Source organism: Neophocaena asiaeorientalis, unplaced genomic scaffold (genome assembly GCF_003031525.2).
Source record: "Neophocaena asiaeorientalis asiaeorientalis breed wild unplaced genomic scaffold, Neophocaena_asiaeorientalis_V1.1 scaffold896, whole genome shotgun sequence".
Lineage (NCBI taxonomy): Eukaryota > Metazoa > Chordata > Mammalia > Artiodactyla > Phocoenidae > Neophocaena > Neophocaena asiaeorientalis.
This window is the reverse complement of record NW_020175779.1, coordinates 643,951-660,733: the sequence shown is the minus strand read 5'-3', so window position 1 is coordinate 660,733 and position 16,783 is coordinate 643,951. Positions and strand designations below refer to the sequence as shown.

At 37.3% G+C, this 16,783-nt stretch overlaps 1 protein-coding gene across 1 annotated transcript in view; it reads right to left on the bottom strand.

Annotated features, from left to right (window-relative positions):
• DENND1B (DENN domain containing 1B) overlaps window positions 1–16,783 on the bottom strand; it is a 256,026-nt gene that overhangs the window by 75,388 nt on the left and 163,855 nt on the right. Inside the window, exon 15 of the mRNA XM_024732230.1 lies at window positions 11,868–11,993. Within this exon, the coding sequence (XP_024587998.1) occupies window positions 11,868–11,993 (126 nt within the window). The remainder of the gene's footprint in view (window positions 1–11,867; window positions 11,994–16,783) is intronic.

Below are 16,783 nucleotides of genomic sequence, written 5' to 3'. Positions count from 1 at the left end.
AGTATGATCATTAATTTCTTTTTGAATTAATTAAAAGGTCTTTCAATCACATTCTACTCATAATTGCAAATACAATTCTGACTGGATACTTTCTAGGATAAGCCTCACATGGCATGTGCCTGAACTTATCCTATTTGCTAAGTAATCACAACTTGGCAAGTGTCTTCTGGCAGCTTTGGGCTGTTAGCCACTCTTCCTCCATCGCGAGGACTTTAATTCCAAACACAGCTTCCACAGACTCCCACACGTGACCTCAGGAATCATCCCTCACTGGCAGACCCCCGCCACCTGCTGCTTCCCTCCACGGCCTGAATGGTCCTCTTGCCCATTCAACACAGATGAGGATAAGTGACTTAACGATCAAAATGAAAACAGAGATTAGCGACAATGATTCAGTCCTTATAGGAAACCTTGTAGCAATCTTTACACTGCAGAAAAAGGGAAAAAACTGAGCTTGTCCACCTTCTAACAGAACTTTGAAAAAATATTAATTATAATTTAATTTTAAGAAAGAATTATGTCTTGATTACAGGTATCTGTAAGTAAAACTCTGGAAACTGGTTCTTGAATGAATAAAATAATGGGACTAACAATCTGTATAACTCAGCTGTTACACTGTCTGCCGGAAGCTAATGCACTGCTCCACAGAGCAGCCATTATGCACAGTTAATGCTATTTAAATTTCCTAAAATTAAAACTAACAATTTAGTTCCTCAGTCGCACCAGCCACATTTGAAAGGCTCAGCAGCCACAAGTGGCTGCTGTATCAGACGGCACAGATACAGAACACTTCCTTTATCACAGAAAGTTTTCTTTGACAGCACTGCTACAAAGGGAAGAAAATAAAATTCAAACTAAAAATTAGAGAAGACAATTCGATAATCTATTAGTTGATGCCACCTAGACCAGCCATCAGCTGATGATCTATAATAAAACTAACATTATACATTTTCATATAGATTGTTGCCATTCTTAAGCGCTAGAGAATGATTTTTAAATACATATTTTAAGAATTTAAAAAAAAAAAAAAAAAAAAAAAAAACACTGTATTTGCCACTATCATAGAACTTACAATCTAATGGGGGAAAAACAACAAACAAGGAATCCTGTTAAAGGTAAAGACCTGTTGTTTTTGAATCCCTAATATCATTAATATATCTAGTTACACTGGGAGCCCAATAAATGTTTTATAAGTGAATAAATGAAATAGCAAGTAAGCTAAAGCCTTGCTCCGTATGACATATTGTCTTTTCCAAAGCAAATATAAATTTTAAAAATAAACAAAATCATTGCCTCTAACGGCAGTTCCAACTGTATCACTGCTATAACAAAGAAATCAGGACTATTGATAATTTGAATTTGGTGGATTTTTCATCCCCAAACATGTGAGAGAGGTTTTATTACAGTCTGTAATATGTCTAAAAGTTGTCATTAACATTGCAGAATAGTCTTCAACTCAAATATAGAGTTCTATCTCCAGTTGAAAAGCTTAGACTTCTGACGTTACAAGCAAGCATTTCTTCTGATTGGAGGGTGCAGAGCGCGGGGGTGAAAGTCTCCGGGGAGAAGGGGTGGGAGCAAAGCCTACCGACTCTTCCTCAAGAGTTGGGCATAACTAGTCATCAGCCAATGTGAACTGCCTGGAAGAACTCTGTCGTCACTAATCTTGTAGCAATTGCCTGCAATCTGTCAGGAGAAGGGGCAGAGAAAGCTCAGACGTGCTGCCTGCCCCCCTCCTTGATAACAACCATCACGGTAAAAGCTTCCAATTGAACCTTTAATTGATCAACAGTTTGTTCACTAAGAATCTCAACGATTACGAAGAAAAAAAAGCCCTGACACATCTTAGAATTTTCTCTCAGGGGAAAGAAAAATAAGGCTTGTTTAACAATGCTGTAAAGTTTTACGTATGAATACACAAGAGTCTCAATTGCTGTCATCCTTGGGGTGTATCCTGTGGAACAGATTCTTTTCAATCCAAGTCAAATTGGATGGCGTGGTAAGAAGGAACTCTGCTTAGGATCTTCTGGTTTATTTATGACCTGATGAAAAATCAGGATTAGGACTGAGTAGTTTCTCAAAAACTGTCTTGTTCCAGGTAAGGTGACTACATACCCAGTGTTGCACGCTGAATTCCCAGTTTAGGCCTGCAGTATGGAAGGTTTAATCTGGGGGCATCTGTGGCTTCACAGAGGAAATTTGAGCTGCTTTTGAAAACGAATGGAAGCTTTATGAAACACAGACAGAAAAGACAGTCTTGAGAGAGGACAGACGTGGACAAAACGTGGGTAGTGTGCTTGGGGTGGGTGTGAATTAGAGAAAGCACCAAAGTGGGATAATAAGAGGTTGGCTGAGGCCTAGTGGCTACTGGACATGGGTTACAGAGGATACCAGAGGGAAAGGGTAGGTTGAGCCATCCTGGAAAAGGCCTGAGCCACATTCTAAGACATTAGTTATCTCCTTGAAGGCCTCAAGCAGCTCAAAGAAGCGTGTGTACGTGTTTTGGAATGGAGAGCGCATAGGCAAGAGGAAATAATGGTACAAAATAAATCAGGCAAGAAAAGACAAACTAGGCAGCAGACAGGAAGAAACAGCAATGACTCTTATTACCTAACATTTATAGGGCACCGATGACTACCCTAACAGTAATAACAGCAGCTAATGACTGCATAATACTTATTATGTGCCAGGCGCCGTGGTAGGGCACTTTACACGTATTAACTCATATGAACCTCAAGCTTATTATCATCATATTCTACACGTGACTAAACTAAAACAAAGTTTAAGTCACTTGCTCAAGACTGCACAGCACTGTAATTGTTAGAGGCAGGATTCTCTCTGCGCTCTCAACCTCCAAATGATCCCATTTCTGGGTACCCAAGACTATATGAAATGTTTTATTTATTCCACATCATGTAATCTGTAAAAGTACAATAAGCTGTGATAATTATTACATTTTACAGATGAGGAAGCTGAGGCTTAGAAAGTTTAAGGAGATTAACCCAGGTTGTGAGAGTTTGAAGTTGCGGTTAATTACGCTTCTAAACATTTCATGGCAAAATCAACAGGACTTGTTTATCAACTGATACACAGCAGTAGTTCTCAAAGAGTGGTCCAGGGACTCTGACCTTTTCATAGGGTCTGCAACACTAAAACTATTTTCATAATAGTGCTAAGATGTTATTTGCCCTTTCACTTTCATTTTCTCACGAGATCCGACTGAGTTTTCCAGAGGCTTCATAATTTGCAATACTGCAACATAATGAAAGCAGAATCAAACGTGAGAATCCAGCCAGCTTCTTTTAAGCTGGGTAGTAAAGAGATCTGGAAAAATGTAAAACAGTGCCATTCTTCTGACCAAATTTTTTGTTTAGAAATACTTATTTTTCATGAAAACATGTTTTATGTTAAGCTTAGTAGGGTTGTGTTTTTACCTTTCCATTTTTAAAACTTATTTTTTCTCCTTCCTTTTTTATTGGTTTGTATTGTTTTGAAATAAATTATTAATAATAACTATTTAAAATATATTCAGTTTTCATTTCTAATATGGTAAATAGTGATAGACAGACCCGACATAAACAAAAGTTCTTTGATGTCCTTGATAATTTTTAAGAGTATAAAGACATCCAGAGGGCTGCCCTGGTGGCGCAGTGGTTCGGAGTCCGCCTGCCGATGCAGGGGACGCGCGTTCGTGCCCTGGTCCGGGAAGATCCCACATGCCGCGAAGCGGCTGGGCCCATGACCCATGGCCGCTAAGCCTGCGTGTCCGAAGCCTGTGCTCCGCAACGGGAGAGGATGCAGCAGTGAGAGGCCCACGTACCGCAAAAACAAAAAGAACAAAAAAAAAATAAAAAAGACTAGGAATACAGAACAAAAACCAGGTTTAATAAGAATCTGGTAAAATCAATTGTGGCTTGTGTCTTGGCTTGGGCTCTAAGCCAAGCCTGAGACAGGGACTCTTGTTCAAGTGATTTGCTGGCGGAGAATTCTCAGGAAATAGATACTAAGGGGAACAGGATACGGCAGGGAAAAAGGACAGGCAAGAATGTTGGTTTCATCTGGAGATCAGCTTCAGACTGAACCCACGGAAAAGCACTAATCGTGTGGCAGAGTCCATCCAGCCTTGAGGCAAGGCCAGTTTCCTACTTCCTGTGTGGGTCAGTCACTGAACCTGGGCCTCTCGGTGGGAGGGGTGGAGGAGAAGGTGAGATGCCTGGAAGGCCCTGCCCATTTAGCTAAGGGCAATTTTCCTCTGAAAAGAACACCAGCCGGTACAGCCTGGGGAGGGCCTCTAGGACAGTGAAGGCCACCTGAAGGTACAGTAACACAAGCTAGAAAGTCAAGCTTGGAACATGTGCTGTTTAACCTATATTTAGGAAATAGCTGCACAGAGCTAGGTATTAAAGTTAAGCGGATCACCCTACTGATGGACAAAGACTGATGCAACTGAGAAATACTCATCTATAATCTAATTAGTTTCTTAAAATTCTATAGCTCATTGACAGAAAAGTAAGTAAATAAATATATAGTTCAGTGGAGACACAGAATAATCAGGTAGAAATATTAAAAGGTGGAAAAGAAAAAATCTTCACGGTAAAATTCTGACATGACGGTAAAGCAATTGACTCTTTTGCTCATGGAGTAGTCATGAGGCAACAGAAAGGAATCAAAACCGAAATCGCCGCACTACAATGTCAAACAAAGGAGCGTGGAAGGACGTAAGAAAAATTTGATGCATCGTAGAGTAGGAATGAAGTTCTTATTACAGAGAAGAGAACCAGACTTTCCAGAAAGGAACCACCGGCACGCTGCTCACCATCACATGTAAGTATGTCAGTCCACAAACACATTCTAAGGATGAATCAACACACCAGCACTCTACGATGAGGACCAATTGACAATAGTAAAAACACCAAAGCTCACACTGATTTACCTTTTAAAACATAAAAAGCAGAGCAGAGTCGTGATTATCCACAGAACAATGTCACTCTCAGTCACCTGTATAATGACTAATGATTGGGAAGAAAAAGGGTGCCCCCCCTGCAGGGTGCCAGGAAGTGCAAGTCACTCCTACCTGACGGCATTTAAAGTACTCAGAACTGCCCTCCACTGGCCTCAATCTGGCCCATACGGACCACGGGATTCACCTCTAGAAGTACATTCTCCATCCTCCGGATAGCCAGAGACATTTGTATCTTTATTTTAGCACTCCTTTTCTGCGCTGTATTAAATGTACATCTTCGCATTCCCTGTAGCACCCAACACAGTACCTTGCGTCTTCAATAAATACCCACTAGTTACTATCTGAATTACTTTTATAGGATAATTAAGGCACAGGTAAGATATGGATGAAATGGAGCTGTTTCTCCTACCCTAATACTATGTTCAGCTTCAGGGAAGTTATTGTTATTGAATTAATATAACACTTTTGTTTAGTTTGTTTTTAAGAAGAGATGTGTTTAAAGTTCTAGACTATTCTCCAGAGTGGGAAACTTTGCAAGAGCAAGAAAATACTTAAAACATAGACTAGATCTTTATGCTTTAAGAATGTGTATGACTTAGCAAAAGTTCATACTGGAAAAAAAAAAAAAAAGGAAGGTGTCAGGAAGAATGCTACTGTACAAAAATGTGAAGTAAAATCCAAAGCATCACATAGTACTTATTCAGTCCCTTAGCACACTTGGACGTAATATGTAATGTCACTGTTTCATAAGGAGTATAAACAAACTAAGCAAAAATGTCTGCATAATGACGGTATATTTACATGTTTAAATTCTCTGAAAGATTTGGCTACCAGTTGTCTCGTGGGAATATTAAAATATAGTTAGGTTCTCACAGAAAACAGTAATAGAGATTTTTCAGGTTATGGAGCATCTGTCTTCCAAGTGTCCCAATGCTATTATTATGGCATATCTACTCTCAGTTTAGTGATCATGAAAACAATGCTTCTTTAATTGCTGAGAATTGTTCGTGAAAAGTCGCATGTTCACATCATAAACTTTAGTCATTAACAAAAACTTCTCTTATGTACATATTATTACAGGAGTGTACCCTAAGTTATTAGATCTGTCTTGAGAAAACATAGCTCTCAATGTTCCACTGGCCTGTGATTCAGCAAGTTAAGATGGGAAAAGAAATTGATTTTGTTTTTAGGGACAGCTGCTTCTAGCACTTTGGATAAACAAGAGCACTTTAAAAGATCAATATATTTATGTATTAATTTTATACATACCATGATAAAATACATTTCTCTTCCCCACAATTTAAGGACAAATATCCTCTATTCTCATGACACATATTACCAGTGATATACAGATGGAACCCTTACTAGCCAAGTCCCCAGTTCTCCCTGCCCCATACTAGTTGGGCAATATTTTTACATTTTTGCTAAAAAATTAAGCAAAATTCCCTCTCTACTAGTTTAAAAAAAAAAAAAAGAGCAGAAAGAGAGTGCAACCATATTCCATCTGAAAGCCAAATACCAAATACTTCTTTTGTAGAAACCATCTTGAGGTCAAAAGGTACTCAAGGTTGGGTAATAAGATGAGTGGGTACCTCACATGCTTTGGGAACCACACCACTGCGAGGGGTGAGTACGTAAACTGTCCAACTCGGATTTTGAAGTCTCTAACAAGTTAGCAGTTACAAATGTGTTAAATGGAAGCTTTAAGGCAAAGATTTAGTGATTGGCCACCTAAATTATGGATGTCAATCCTGTACTTAAATTGCTTGAACTTAATCACAAAATATAACTCGCTGATAATGTTTTAAAGGAACATAATCCAAAAAAATGTCTGAAGGACAGCTCTTGCTACTAGTCAAACAGGAGCCCAGATTACTAGCTAATCTTTATTTTAAAAAGAATTTCCTTTTTATCCATTAGCAAGGCTCACGGCAGCCCAGAAAAGCTTGAGTGTTTGAAACTAATGATATCATCCTAAATATTCAAAGGAACAGACTTCAGCATTATCTCCATGCTCTTAGGGTAATAAAGTATATGCTTTTGAATATACTAAGCAATATTTTAACTCAGGCAAACATTTCTTTAGCATTAGCTGTTGGTCAAAAATTTGACTTTTATTTTTTAATAGCTTGTGATACAAACGATACAGAGGTACAAATGATGACCCTTTATTCGTTATTTAGTGCAATCATTTAAAAGTATTCTCATGTTGACGGCAATGTTTTTCTTTTGGGGGGATCAGCAGAGGGTACTTTATTTTAGTTACGTTAAGGGAATTTTCCTTACCGAATTTACTACTTCTAAAATGTCATTTTTAATGATCACAGCTTAATGTACAGAGCATTAACTATATACACCAGGCACTGCTCCAGTAATTTACATATATGAACTCATTTTATCCTCTGAACAACCCAAGAAGTATTACTGTTTTTTTTTTTTAAACACATGAGGAAACTAAAGCACTAAGAGGTTATCTGCCCAAAGTCATACAGCTAGTTAGCCACAGAACGAAGATTCAAGCTCTGTTTTAGACTCTGTGCCCTTAGCACTTTTCTTCCATGTATTTAGCACATTAGCTTGATCTCCTGTTTTTGAATTCTTAAAAAGGAGCTAACTTGCTGCTGGCTAAAATCCAAAACCGACAAAACATCCATTATTTTATTGAAATCACTTTCCAAAAATTTAAGGAGTTTTATAATTTTCTCTGTAATGAAGAGCAGGTACCACTTATTTGTCAATCATGCCAGTGTGTCATTCAGAGAGTGTAAATTAGGCACTAGGAGAAAAGTGAGAACATATTAAGCGTTGTCACTGAGACATTCTAAGTGCTTAATTTATAAAATAAGTTACTCTTTGGCAGTATTTGGCATGTGCATTTGAAAATGAATACTCAGATCATCCTGAGGGCTTTCCCTCACAACCCACAACCAACTGGTTCCCCAGTGCCACTGCAGAGGGTGCAGGGGGAAGAGGAAGCAGCAGTTTGAGTGGCAGCAGTCACCCCAGGTGGACAAAGCCATGCATGGAAATATATGACATGAGTAACAAATTACTTCACAAACTTACATGGATTCTATGAGACGCCTATACCATCTGCACCTTTCGAGAAAATTCTTAAGATTGTGTATTGTTTGTTCAGTCTTTACGTAAATGTATACCGAGTGTCTTCCACATATTTTCATTGAGAAGAAATGTAAGTTCAGAAAATTTATCTCAGGGAGTAGATGATAAGAAGAAGGAGGCCTAATGGAACGAAACACTCCACGTTGAAGCAGGACCGGGACCGTGGGAAGGACAGATCCAGATGCAGCCCCACTCGTCACCAGCTGGGGAACCTTAGTGGAGGTTTTTAAACTCTATGAGCATCACTTTTCTTATCTTTAAAATGAAAAGGGTAATATTTTGAGGCTTGTAAAGATTAAATGAAAGAGTTAATTCAAAGGGCCCATCAATGCCTGGTATCCACTCAACAGTTATTATTTTAATAGCAATTAATAAATTATTAATGTCTGGGAAAATAATAATATAAGAACTACAATAAATAATATATTTATTTATTATTATTTTTATTTATTTATTTTATAAATAAAATATTTATTTATAAATAAATATTTTATTTATAAATAAAAATTAATTTATTTAAATTTATTATAATAAATAATAATTTATTTATTATTATTTATTATACAATAAATAATAAATTAAAAAGGGAAAAGAGGGCTTCCCTGGTGGTGCAGTGGTTGAGAGTCCGCCTGCCGATGCAGGGGACACGGGTTCCTGCCCCGGTCCAGGAAGATCCCACGTGCCGCGGAGCGGCTGGGCCCGTGAGCCATGGCCGCTGAGCCTGCGCGTCCGGAGCCTGTGCTCCGCAACGGGAGAGGCCACGACAGTGAGAGGCCTGCGTACCGCAAAAAAAAAAAAAAAAAACGAGCAGATTTTCAAGACCCTTGCAAATTGTCAGGCAGCACACCAAACTCTAAGGACCCTCAAACTTTGCACAGAGGTGGTAGATGTTTTTAAAAAAAAAAAAAGAAAGAGGGAAAAGAAATGTGTTAAGGAAAGTAAATATAATCAATTCACAGAAAGAAAGTGTCACTATAAACTACTGCTTCAAGGATCAGGAAAGAACTAGATGGCCATTAAAAGCTAGAAAGATAAAAGCACTGCCAGGAAGAAAGAACATTGTAAAAAAGGGTTTGGAAGCCTGAGAAGCTTGAGGCATTGAGAGCCTCAGGCAGAATTCTCTGAGTTGAGGTCAAAGTTTAGAAAAAAAATAAAGGAAGACACAGACCACCTGCCCATCACGAGGGCCCTGAACACCAGGTGAAGGCAGGGCCCTGAGACTCTGGTCTGTCACAGACCAATCAACAGGTTCAATTTTGTCAAACGTAAGGGAAATACTGGTTCAATTTTTGTGTGTGTATAAACAATCATGAAATTTCAAAAAGTAATACCTAATTAAAGAATTCATGTCCATTAAAAGCTATTTTGTAATATTTTCCTTTCCAATTGTACTCCAGTAGCTGGAGGATACCGCTAAAATACATTTATGATGAAAAGAGACAAAACCATGAAATAACTGTAACTTCTAAACTTGGCTCTTTTGTTTTGTTTTTTTTACATCAATCAGAAAATATATCAAAGATATATGCCTGCTATATAAATGTCCAAAAAAAGAGTCCACGGTTATTTGTAAAGATAATACCTAAAGCAACAAATATTTTATATACAATAAATAATTTTCCTTAAAAACTATTTATTTTGAAAATATATAGGAAAAAAATGTCCAAATACATTCAGTATACTTTAAAAAGTGAGTTTTCATTCAAAGACTGAGTCAAAAGAAATGTGAAGGCATACAGAATGAAAATACCATCCGCCAACTCTCAGAAAGAACCAGCAGTAGAAAGGAAAGGAGAAAACATCAAACATAAAAAGGAAAAATGTAGATAAGTTAACAAATAAATTTATAAGCTGTGATCAATAAACAGGAAAGACGTTCTCTGACAAAATTATTTTCCCACAAATGCTGAGAATCTGGCTTTCACGATGTTTAAAAAAAAAGTCAGTCATTGAAATCCTGTAACCCTACTATCTGCTCAATCAAGCTCAAAGAGGTAGAAAATCAAGCTACAAAAACTATAGTAAGTAACTAATGTTCAAGACGGAATATTTTAATAATTTTAACCGTCACCTAACAACACTGATAATTTAAATCATTTAAGAAAATTTTCTCTTCAATCTGCTTTCCTCAAATCTGAAGTCTTTTACAAATTTGAAAAGAAAAATGTAGCTTATAGATTAAGTATTTAAATGCAGCAAAATTCAAGCAAAGTGATACTTTTAACTTTCCTCCTGTACTGTAAAACTTGAAAGCAGTCTCTTTCAAAGAATTTGATATCTAAAATCAACCACTAATTTTGTCTTTCAAACCCATTTTTCTGTTTCAATTGATGTTTACTAATTTTAACGACTATGCTCTACTGTAGTGTGGATGACTGGTTTCCAGTCTTGTAAAGAATGAGACCCTATCACTGTCAATAATTTTTGAAGGCTCCCCCGTGTGAGATACGTATACTCTGTATGGTACTATGAGTTCTATATAGTGTTTTAAAAAATACACATGTATTTCAAAAAGATTAGCATGCAAATTAGACCACATGCACTTTTCCAGAGACAGTAGCTGATCTGCCTAACTCAATAACTCCTCGGAGGTACAAGAGCCACTGGGTGGGAACTACTGATTTAGAAGTCAGCTCGGAAAGCATATAACCTGTTCACATTTGTTTAGTGCTTCACGGTTTATGACAGGATTTACACACCAACCCTGAAAGGTAGACAGAGAAGGTATAAGAATTCTCACTTTACAAGTAAGATGGAAGTCGAGTGAGACTAAAGAAATGGGTCGAGGTTACACAGCCTTAACAATGGTGAAATATCCACTGGATGACAGGTCTTATTACTTATTACTAACTCAATACTTTTAATCCATTTATTCACCTGGTCATGAAAGGGCAGTGTAACCATTTTTGTAAAATCAGACTAACACGCTTAACCAATCATTCCGAGAGAAAAAGACATATTTTTTTTTTTTTTAATTTTTTTAAATTTTTTTTTATTTTGCGGTACATGGGCCTCTCACTGTTGTGGCCTCTCCCGTTGCGGGGCACAGGCTCCAGATGCGCAGGCTCAGCGGCCATGGCTCCCGGGCCCAGCTGCTCCGCGACATGTGGGATCTTCCCGGACCGGGGCACGAACCCGTGTCCCCTGCATCGGCAGGCGGACTCCCAACCACTGCGCCACCAGGGAAGCCCAAGACATATTTTAATTTATACCTTTTTGGACCATCTAACAACTTGGGTTACAATTCTACATAATAATCATTTGGGGGTTATTGAAACAAGAAAGAAATGGCAAAGTGAGCTAGGATATGCTAAATAGATAAGCCCACTTAGAAAAGTGTTATGAATTAGGAAGACAATAAATTTCCAAATGTTGCAAAATGTTCAAGTTCTAATATTTTTAAACGTTCACATTATACTTGTCATTTCTAAACTCTGATCTAATAAACCCAACCGTCCGGTTGATTTCTTAGGAATTCTAACAAGATTGGGTCGTTACTCTAAGACGTAGTAACACAACTCATTCATTAGTTACGAGTAAGAATTCCAATTTTAGAACAATAAGCAAGGTGCTATGCAAGAGAATGTGGGAAATATTAACTCAGGGCTATTTACTGAAAGAACTAAAACCATAAAGTCAAGAAACTGGAGGTGGAACATCATGTTTTAAAGCATATTATTTTGTATTTTCAAAAACCTTTACGATACTTTTTCGGGTGGGATATTAAAATGTTTCTTTTTCACAAGAGCACATTAAAACAGTGATGAAATAAAACGCTTACAGGTTTGTATCTCAGTGCATCTCTGTAGGATCCAAACAAAGCAGCCTGCGCCCTCAGGAAGGCCCTAGCCACTCCGTCCCCCGTAGCTGTAGACTGCTTCTTCAGTTTATTTTTCAGGGCCGAGACCTGCGTGACAGAGAGGAACCGTTAAATTCACACCTCAGAAAGTGGTACAGCGAGGCACGAGCCCAACGGGCAGGCGGACCGCAGCGTGTGCAGGTCAGCCGGAGCTTCATCCTCTGCCTGACAGCTTATCTTCTAAGTCAGGGAGCACCTGCTGGTCTGTTAATTGAAAGGAAAGCAGGGGCCCACAGTAATGAGCTAATGCAAATTGGTCTGTGCTCTCTTTTTTTCCCAAGGCCTCTTGACATAAATAAGCTTTAATTATTTTACAGTAAACTGCTTGTGAGCCACTTTTCTGCAGATTTTTAGCAATTACAACATGTGTCTACTTGTTTGGAGATGAAGCCGGTTGGGTAGCGTTCGACTGCTTGCTAGTTAACTTTATTTTTGGAAGCTTCATTTGTATATATAAATAATTTTCCAGTCATTTGTCGAATAGTTTTCACCATTATTAGATAAAAAGAGGGGAGGGAAGTTAAGGTTACTGAGAACCTACCACAAGTGGGGAATTGTGTTGTGCTCGTTAGACACTGTCCCATCTGATCTTCAGAGTCTTCTATGAAAGGTACTCACGTTACCATTTATGAAGAAACAGGGGCTCAAACATGTGAATCGACTTGCCCTCAATATCTGGCTACTAAGTGGCAAAACTGAGATTTCAACCCAGTTCTGTCCAGTTTTCTCCACCACCACATGCAGGATTCGAGGTCAACGTTATTGCCTTATGAACCAGTAATCACATTAATAATGTTTTAAGATCAAAGAAAAATATATTATCTAGGAATCTGTGAAATTTTAAAAGGCACCTGCATTTGTTATAATTTTTCATACAGTTGCATCCTTTAATTTCAGGTTGTGTGTATTTTAAAGAATGCATGCTATTTATGAACAGCCCTTACTTAGATGAGTATTTTCTAAGAGTAATCAACCTTCTGATGCTCACTCTTAGTTTTTTACAGGGGAGGTGATTTGATCTGTTCCTATGCATCCAATTCACTTGACCAATTCCTTTCACAGATAATAAAAACTACACTCTGCACACTTAAAAAATACCATTGATGCTCATATACATTACTTGTCAATGCTCTACATGGGAACGTGAAGTCACGTAGAAATTCTGTTTTCTTAAGAAAAAACTGATGGGACAAATTCTGGTTGGATTGTTCCCTTATCAGAGTATGTTCTTACCCTTACGATACTACCAGATAACAAAACAATGTCATTCCTCCTTTACATATATATGCAAGGAGGAATATTTTTATTTCTTTATACAAGCAGCCCTGACTACTCTTGTGGATGATGATTGTAATTGAAGTGTCAACCTAATTAACAACTAAACTTTGAATAATGCTAATGAGAAAGGAACACAGCATCAGAGGAAGGACCAGCTCTACAGGTGATAAACCTTCACAGTAGTGACATTTTCCAGTGTAAAGTCACAGTTACTGTGATCTGATCAAAGACAGAGACCCCCATTGGGTCCAATTATAACCACAGTTTTGAAAAAATTACTGAGTTATGATGTTCATAATCTATGCAGAAAGGCCTTTGCAGTATAGGTCTTTCCCCATAGCTGTGATCTTTTCAATTTATACCCAAGCTCCATAGATTCATATAAAAGTTTAGACCCTAATTCATTTAGCCCACAAAGTGCATAAATTAGGATTCATTTAAGAAGAAGTTTTTATTATTAAAATCTAACCTCAATTAATGCATATTTTTAGGTAACCTACATATTCAAAAATAAATACAGCTGAAGGATGCAAAAACAAACCTCTGACTTAACGTCCTTTATTCTTAAGTCTGTAATAATGTTATTTTTTTAGGTTTCAAATGCCTTTGAAAAAAAACCAGTGGGGATGAAAATCAATACATGTATTTCATTATTGCCCCCTAAAAAGGCTGATGATGGAAAGAATAAGATTCTAGTTTTCCAAAGTATTATAAAAAGAAAATGATTGGGTTATTTTAAATTTTACTTTAGGAAACAAAAAACATTTTAAAATGTCATGCCTTGTAACTTTGTAAAAGAAAATTCCTCAAGATGTATTTTTCTATAAAATCTGGAAGCGACAATTCAGTTCTCCGCAAATTAAGAATCCTTAGGACAAGCATGACACATATGCTCCCAGAGGCTGGAGGCAAGTCAAACCATCCCTCACCCTTTATTACCCCAAGTCCTTGATTGCTCCATCGCTGCGTAAGTCATCCAGGGTATTCATCACGCTGCCTCAGGCCCTTCCTAACCAAATCATAAGGAGGTAGCCTTCACTTCCAAAATTAGTCAGTAAGAGCTCCTGAACTTCCTCAAGAGCTCTATACAAAATAGGAAAGAAGAAAATACCTGTTCTAGAACTGTCCGAAACGGTAGCCACTAGACGCACAAGCACTTGAAATGTGAGTAGCCCAAATTAGCATTTGCTATTAGTGTAAAAAAAAAAAAAAAAAATACACTGGATTTTGAAGACTTAAAAAGAGCAAAATACCTCATTAATAATTTTATTGATTACATGATGAAACAGTATTTTGAATATACTGGATTAAATAAAATACATTATTAAAATTAATTTCACCTATTCCTTTTTACTTTTTAACATGATTACCAGAAACATTTTAATTGCATATGTGGCTCATATTATATTTCTATTGGACGGTGCTATTCTATATGAGCATACTATATAATTTCAAACAGACATGTGAGACTAGCAAGAAATATGGTTAAGTTTTTCCTTTGCCTATTTCTACATTATTTCAACCTTTACAAACAGCATATAAGGAGTTCTTCCTTGACCTACTCTAGGTGGACTTCGACTGCCAGTAGGTCTGAGGTGGTTCCTGTTTTTCAGAGACCAGAAGGGCAGCTGAGTTAAGCGTTTCTGTGTGCACCAATGAGCGCTCAAAAACAGCCTGTAAAAATGAAAGCGTTTTTTAATAGTCAGCTTCAGCTATTAGGATATTACTCTAACATAAAATGATTGTGTCAGCCTTGCTATTTTCCTGTCCTTTAGACCACTGGAGTAAATTATCACCAGTTACCACTACGCTTTGCAGAGCTAAATAGCTTTTAGCAGTTTTTATTTATAAATAAGGTGATATACCTTCTGCACTTATTTAAAATACTTGGTCTGGGAAATAGCATTTTCTGCTTTAATTTCCAAACTTCTAAGTTTAGTTATGAAATAAATGTACATTTTTCCATGAGATCCTAAAGTTTATACTCACATATAACTGAATTCAGAAATTCAGTTATATTCATGGAACCTTGGTCACATGGCTATTATGACAAAATCCTATCATGGGATCTTGAAAAAGTATCAATTGTTTTCTCTTTTTATTCTTAACGAAGTAAGCGTAAATCTCCGATGGCTAAAGATGACTTGAAAACTGACATTTTATTTTATTATGACATTTTTTAGTCTGTATATAAATTATTTTTGAAGTCTAATTAGGTATCATACTAGACCTCCCCTGAAAAAAAAAAAAAGTGAAAAAAACATCAGAATAAACGTCATTTCACTGCTCTTATCAAATGTTCAAATTCCTTTCATACAACGAGAATCCAGGCTTCTGAAGCAGCCATCACAGGAGGAATTATAACCTGGGTTTGAGCCCAGTGGGAGTTCACTGCAACATGAATAATATTACCACCAATTCTCCACTTTTACCCTCTTAGCACTAAGTGACCATGGATAAAAGAAGGGAATTACATGAGTAAACACAGCAAACAGGTATAAATAGAAGAGTGCAAGCCACGTGCACATGGGCTGAGTAATGAAGCAATTATGCCAACCGGGGGTTAGGAAGGGAGGTGACATAAAAGAGCTGAGTTTTTCAGAGAAGTGACAGAAATTTTCTCTTGACTTTTAGATGTGTCTTCTCAGGAAAAATAAATCAATCGCTGTAACCCATAAATTTTAATTTTACTTTTTAGGATCACAAAGAGAAACATAAGGGTAAAGAACAGAAGGTAAAAATAAATGTTCAGGAATAACATTAGGATAAAACCTACATGACCGGAAACATCTCTGTGATGTCTTTAAGTATCCTTTTTCCTAACTAAGCTGCACTCTAGAAACTACGGACATTCAGAAAAGTTAATGCTTCAAATAATTCTTTGCTTTAGGAAAAAGTTACAAGGTTAAAGTCTTTTATTCTTCCGTGAAACATGTTATGGTCATTGTATGAATCAGATATTAAATCCCTACACTTCTTTAATCCTTCTAATGTTCAGTTTTTTAAGCAATAAAATTAATGCTTCCTTCTTAATATAATTTTCTAACATGCTTCTATCTAAGGATTAAAACAGTAACCTTTAACATTTATTAAATGAAAAACATATGATACACTCCCAGAGGGTATCATGACATTGTTTCTCTGAATGCTTAAATTACCTTTCGAAGCCTAAAATACGATGTCATCTACAACTATTTTCCCTTCAGAGGCATCTTAAAATGATCACAACCCAAACTGCTCTTACTCTACCTCAAGTCCAATGTCAGTGTCACTTCCGTGCATCCAGGTGCCTTGCAGGTCCTCTCAACGCTGCACCCTTTCTCATCTTCCATAAGCAGTAATCACTGAGCCCCAGCTGTTCGACCTCTGATGTAGATTTCAAATCTGTCTGCTTTTCTCCAACTCCCTGCCACTATCCAGTTCAAGCGCCTCCCATCTCTCACCTAGACCACTGCAAATGGTCTCTGAACTGCTTCATTTCTGCTTCGTTACCCCAGTGATCTTCAGGACCTAGAACCCAAGATGCTATTTTTAGAAGTCAAAGTGGATCTCACTATTAT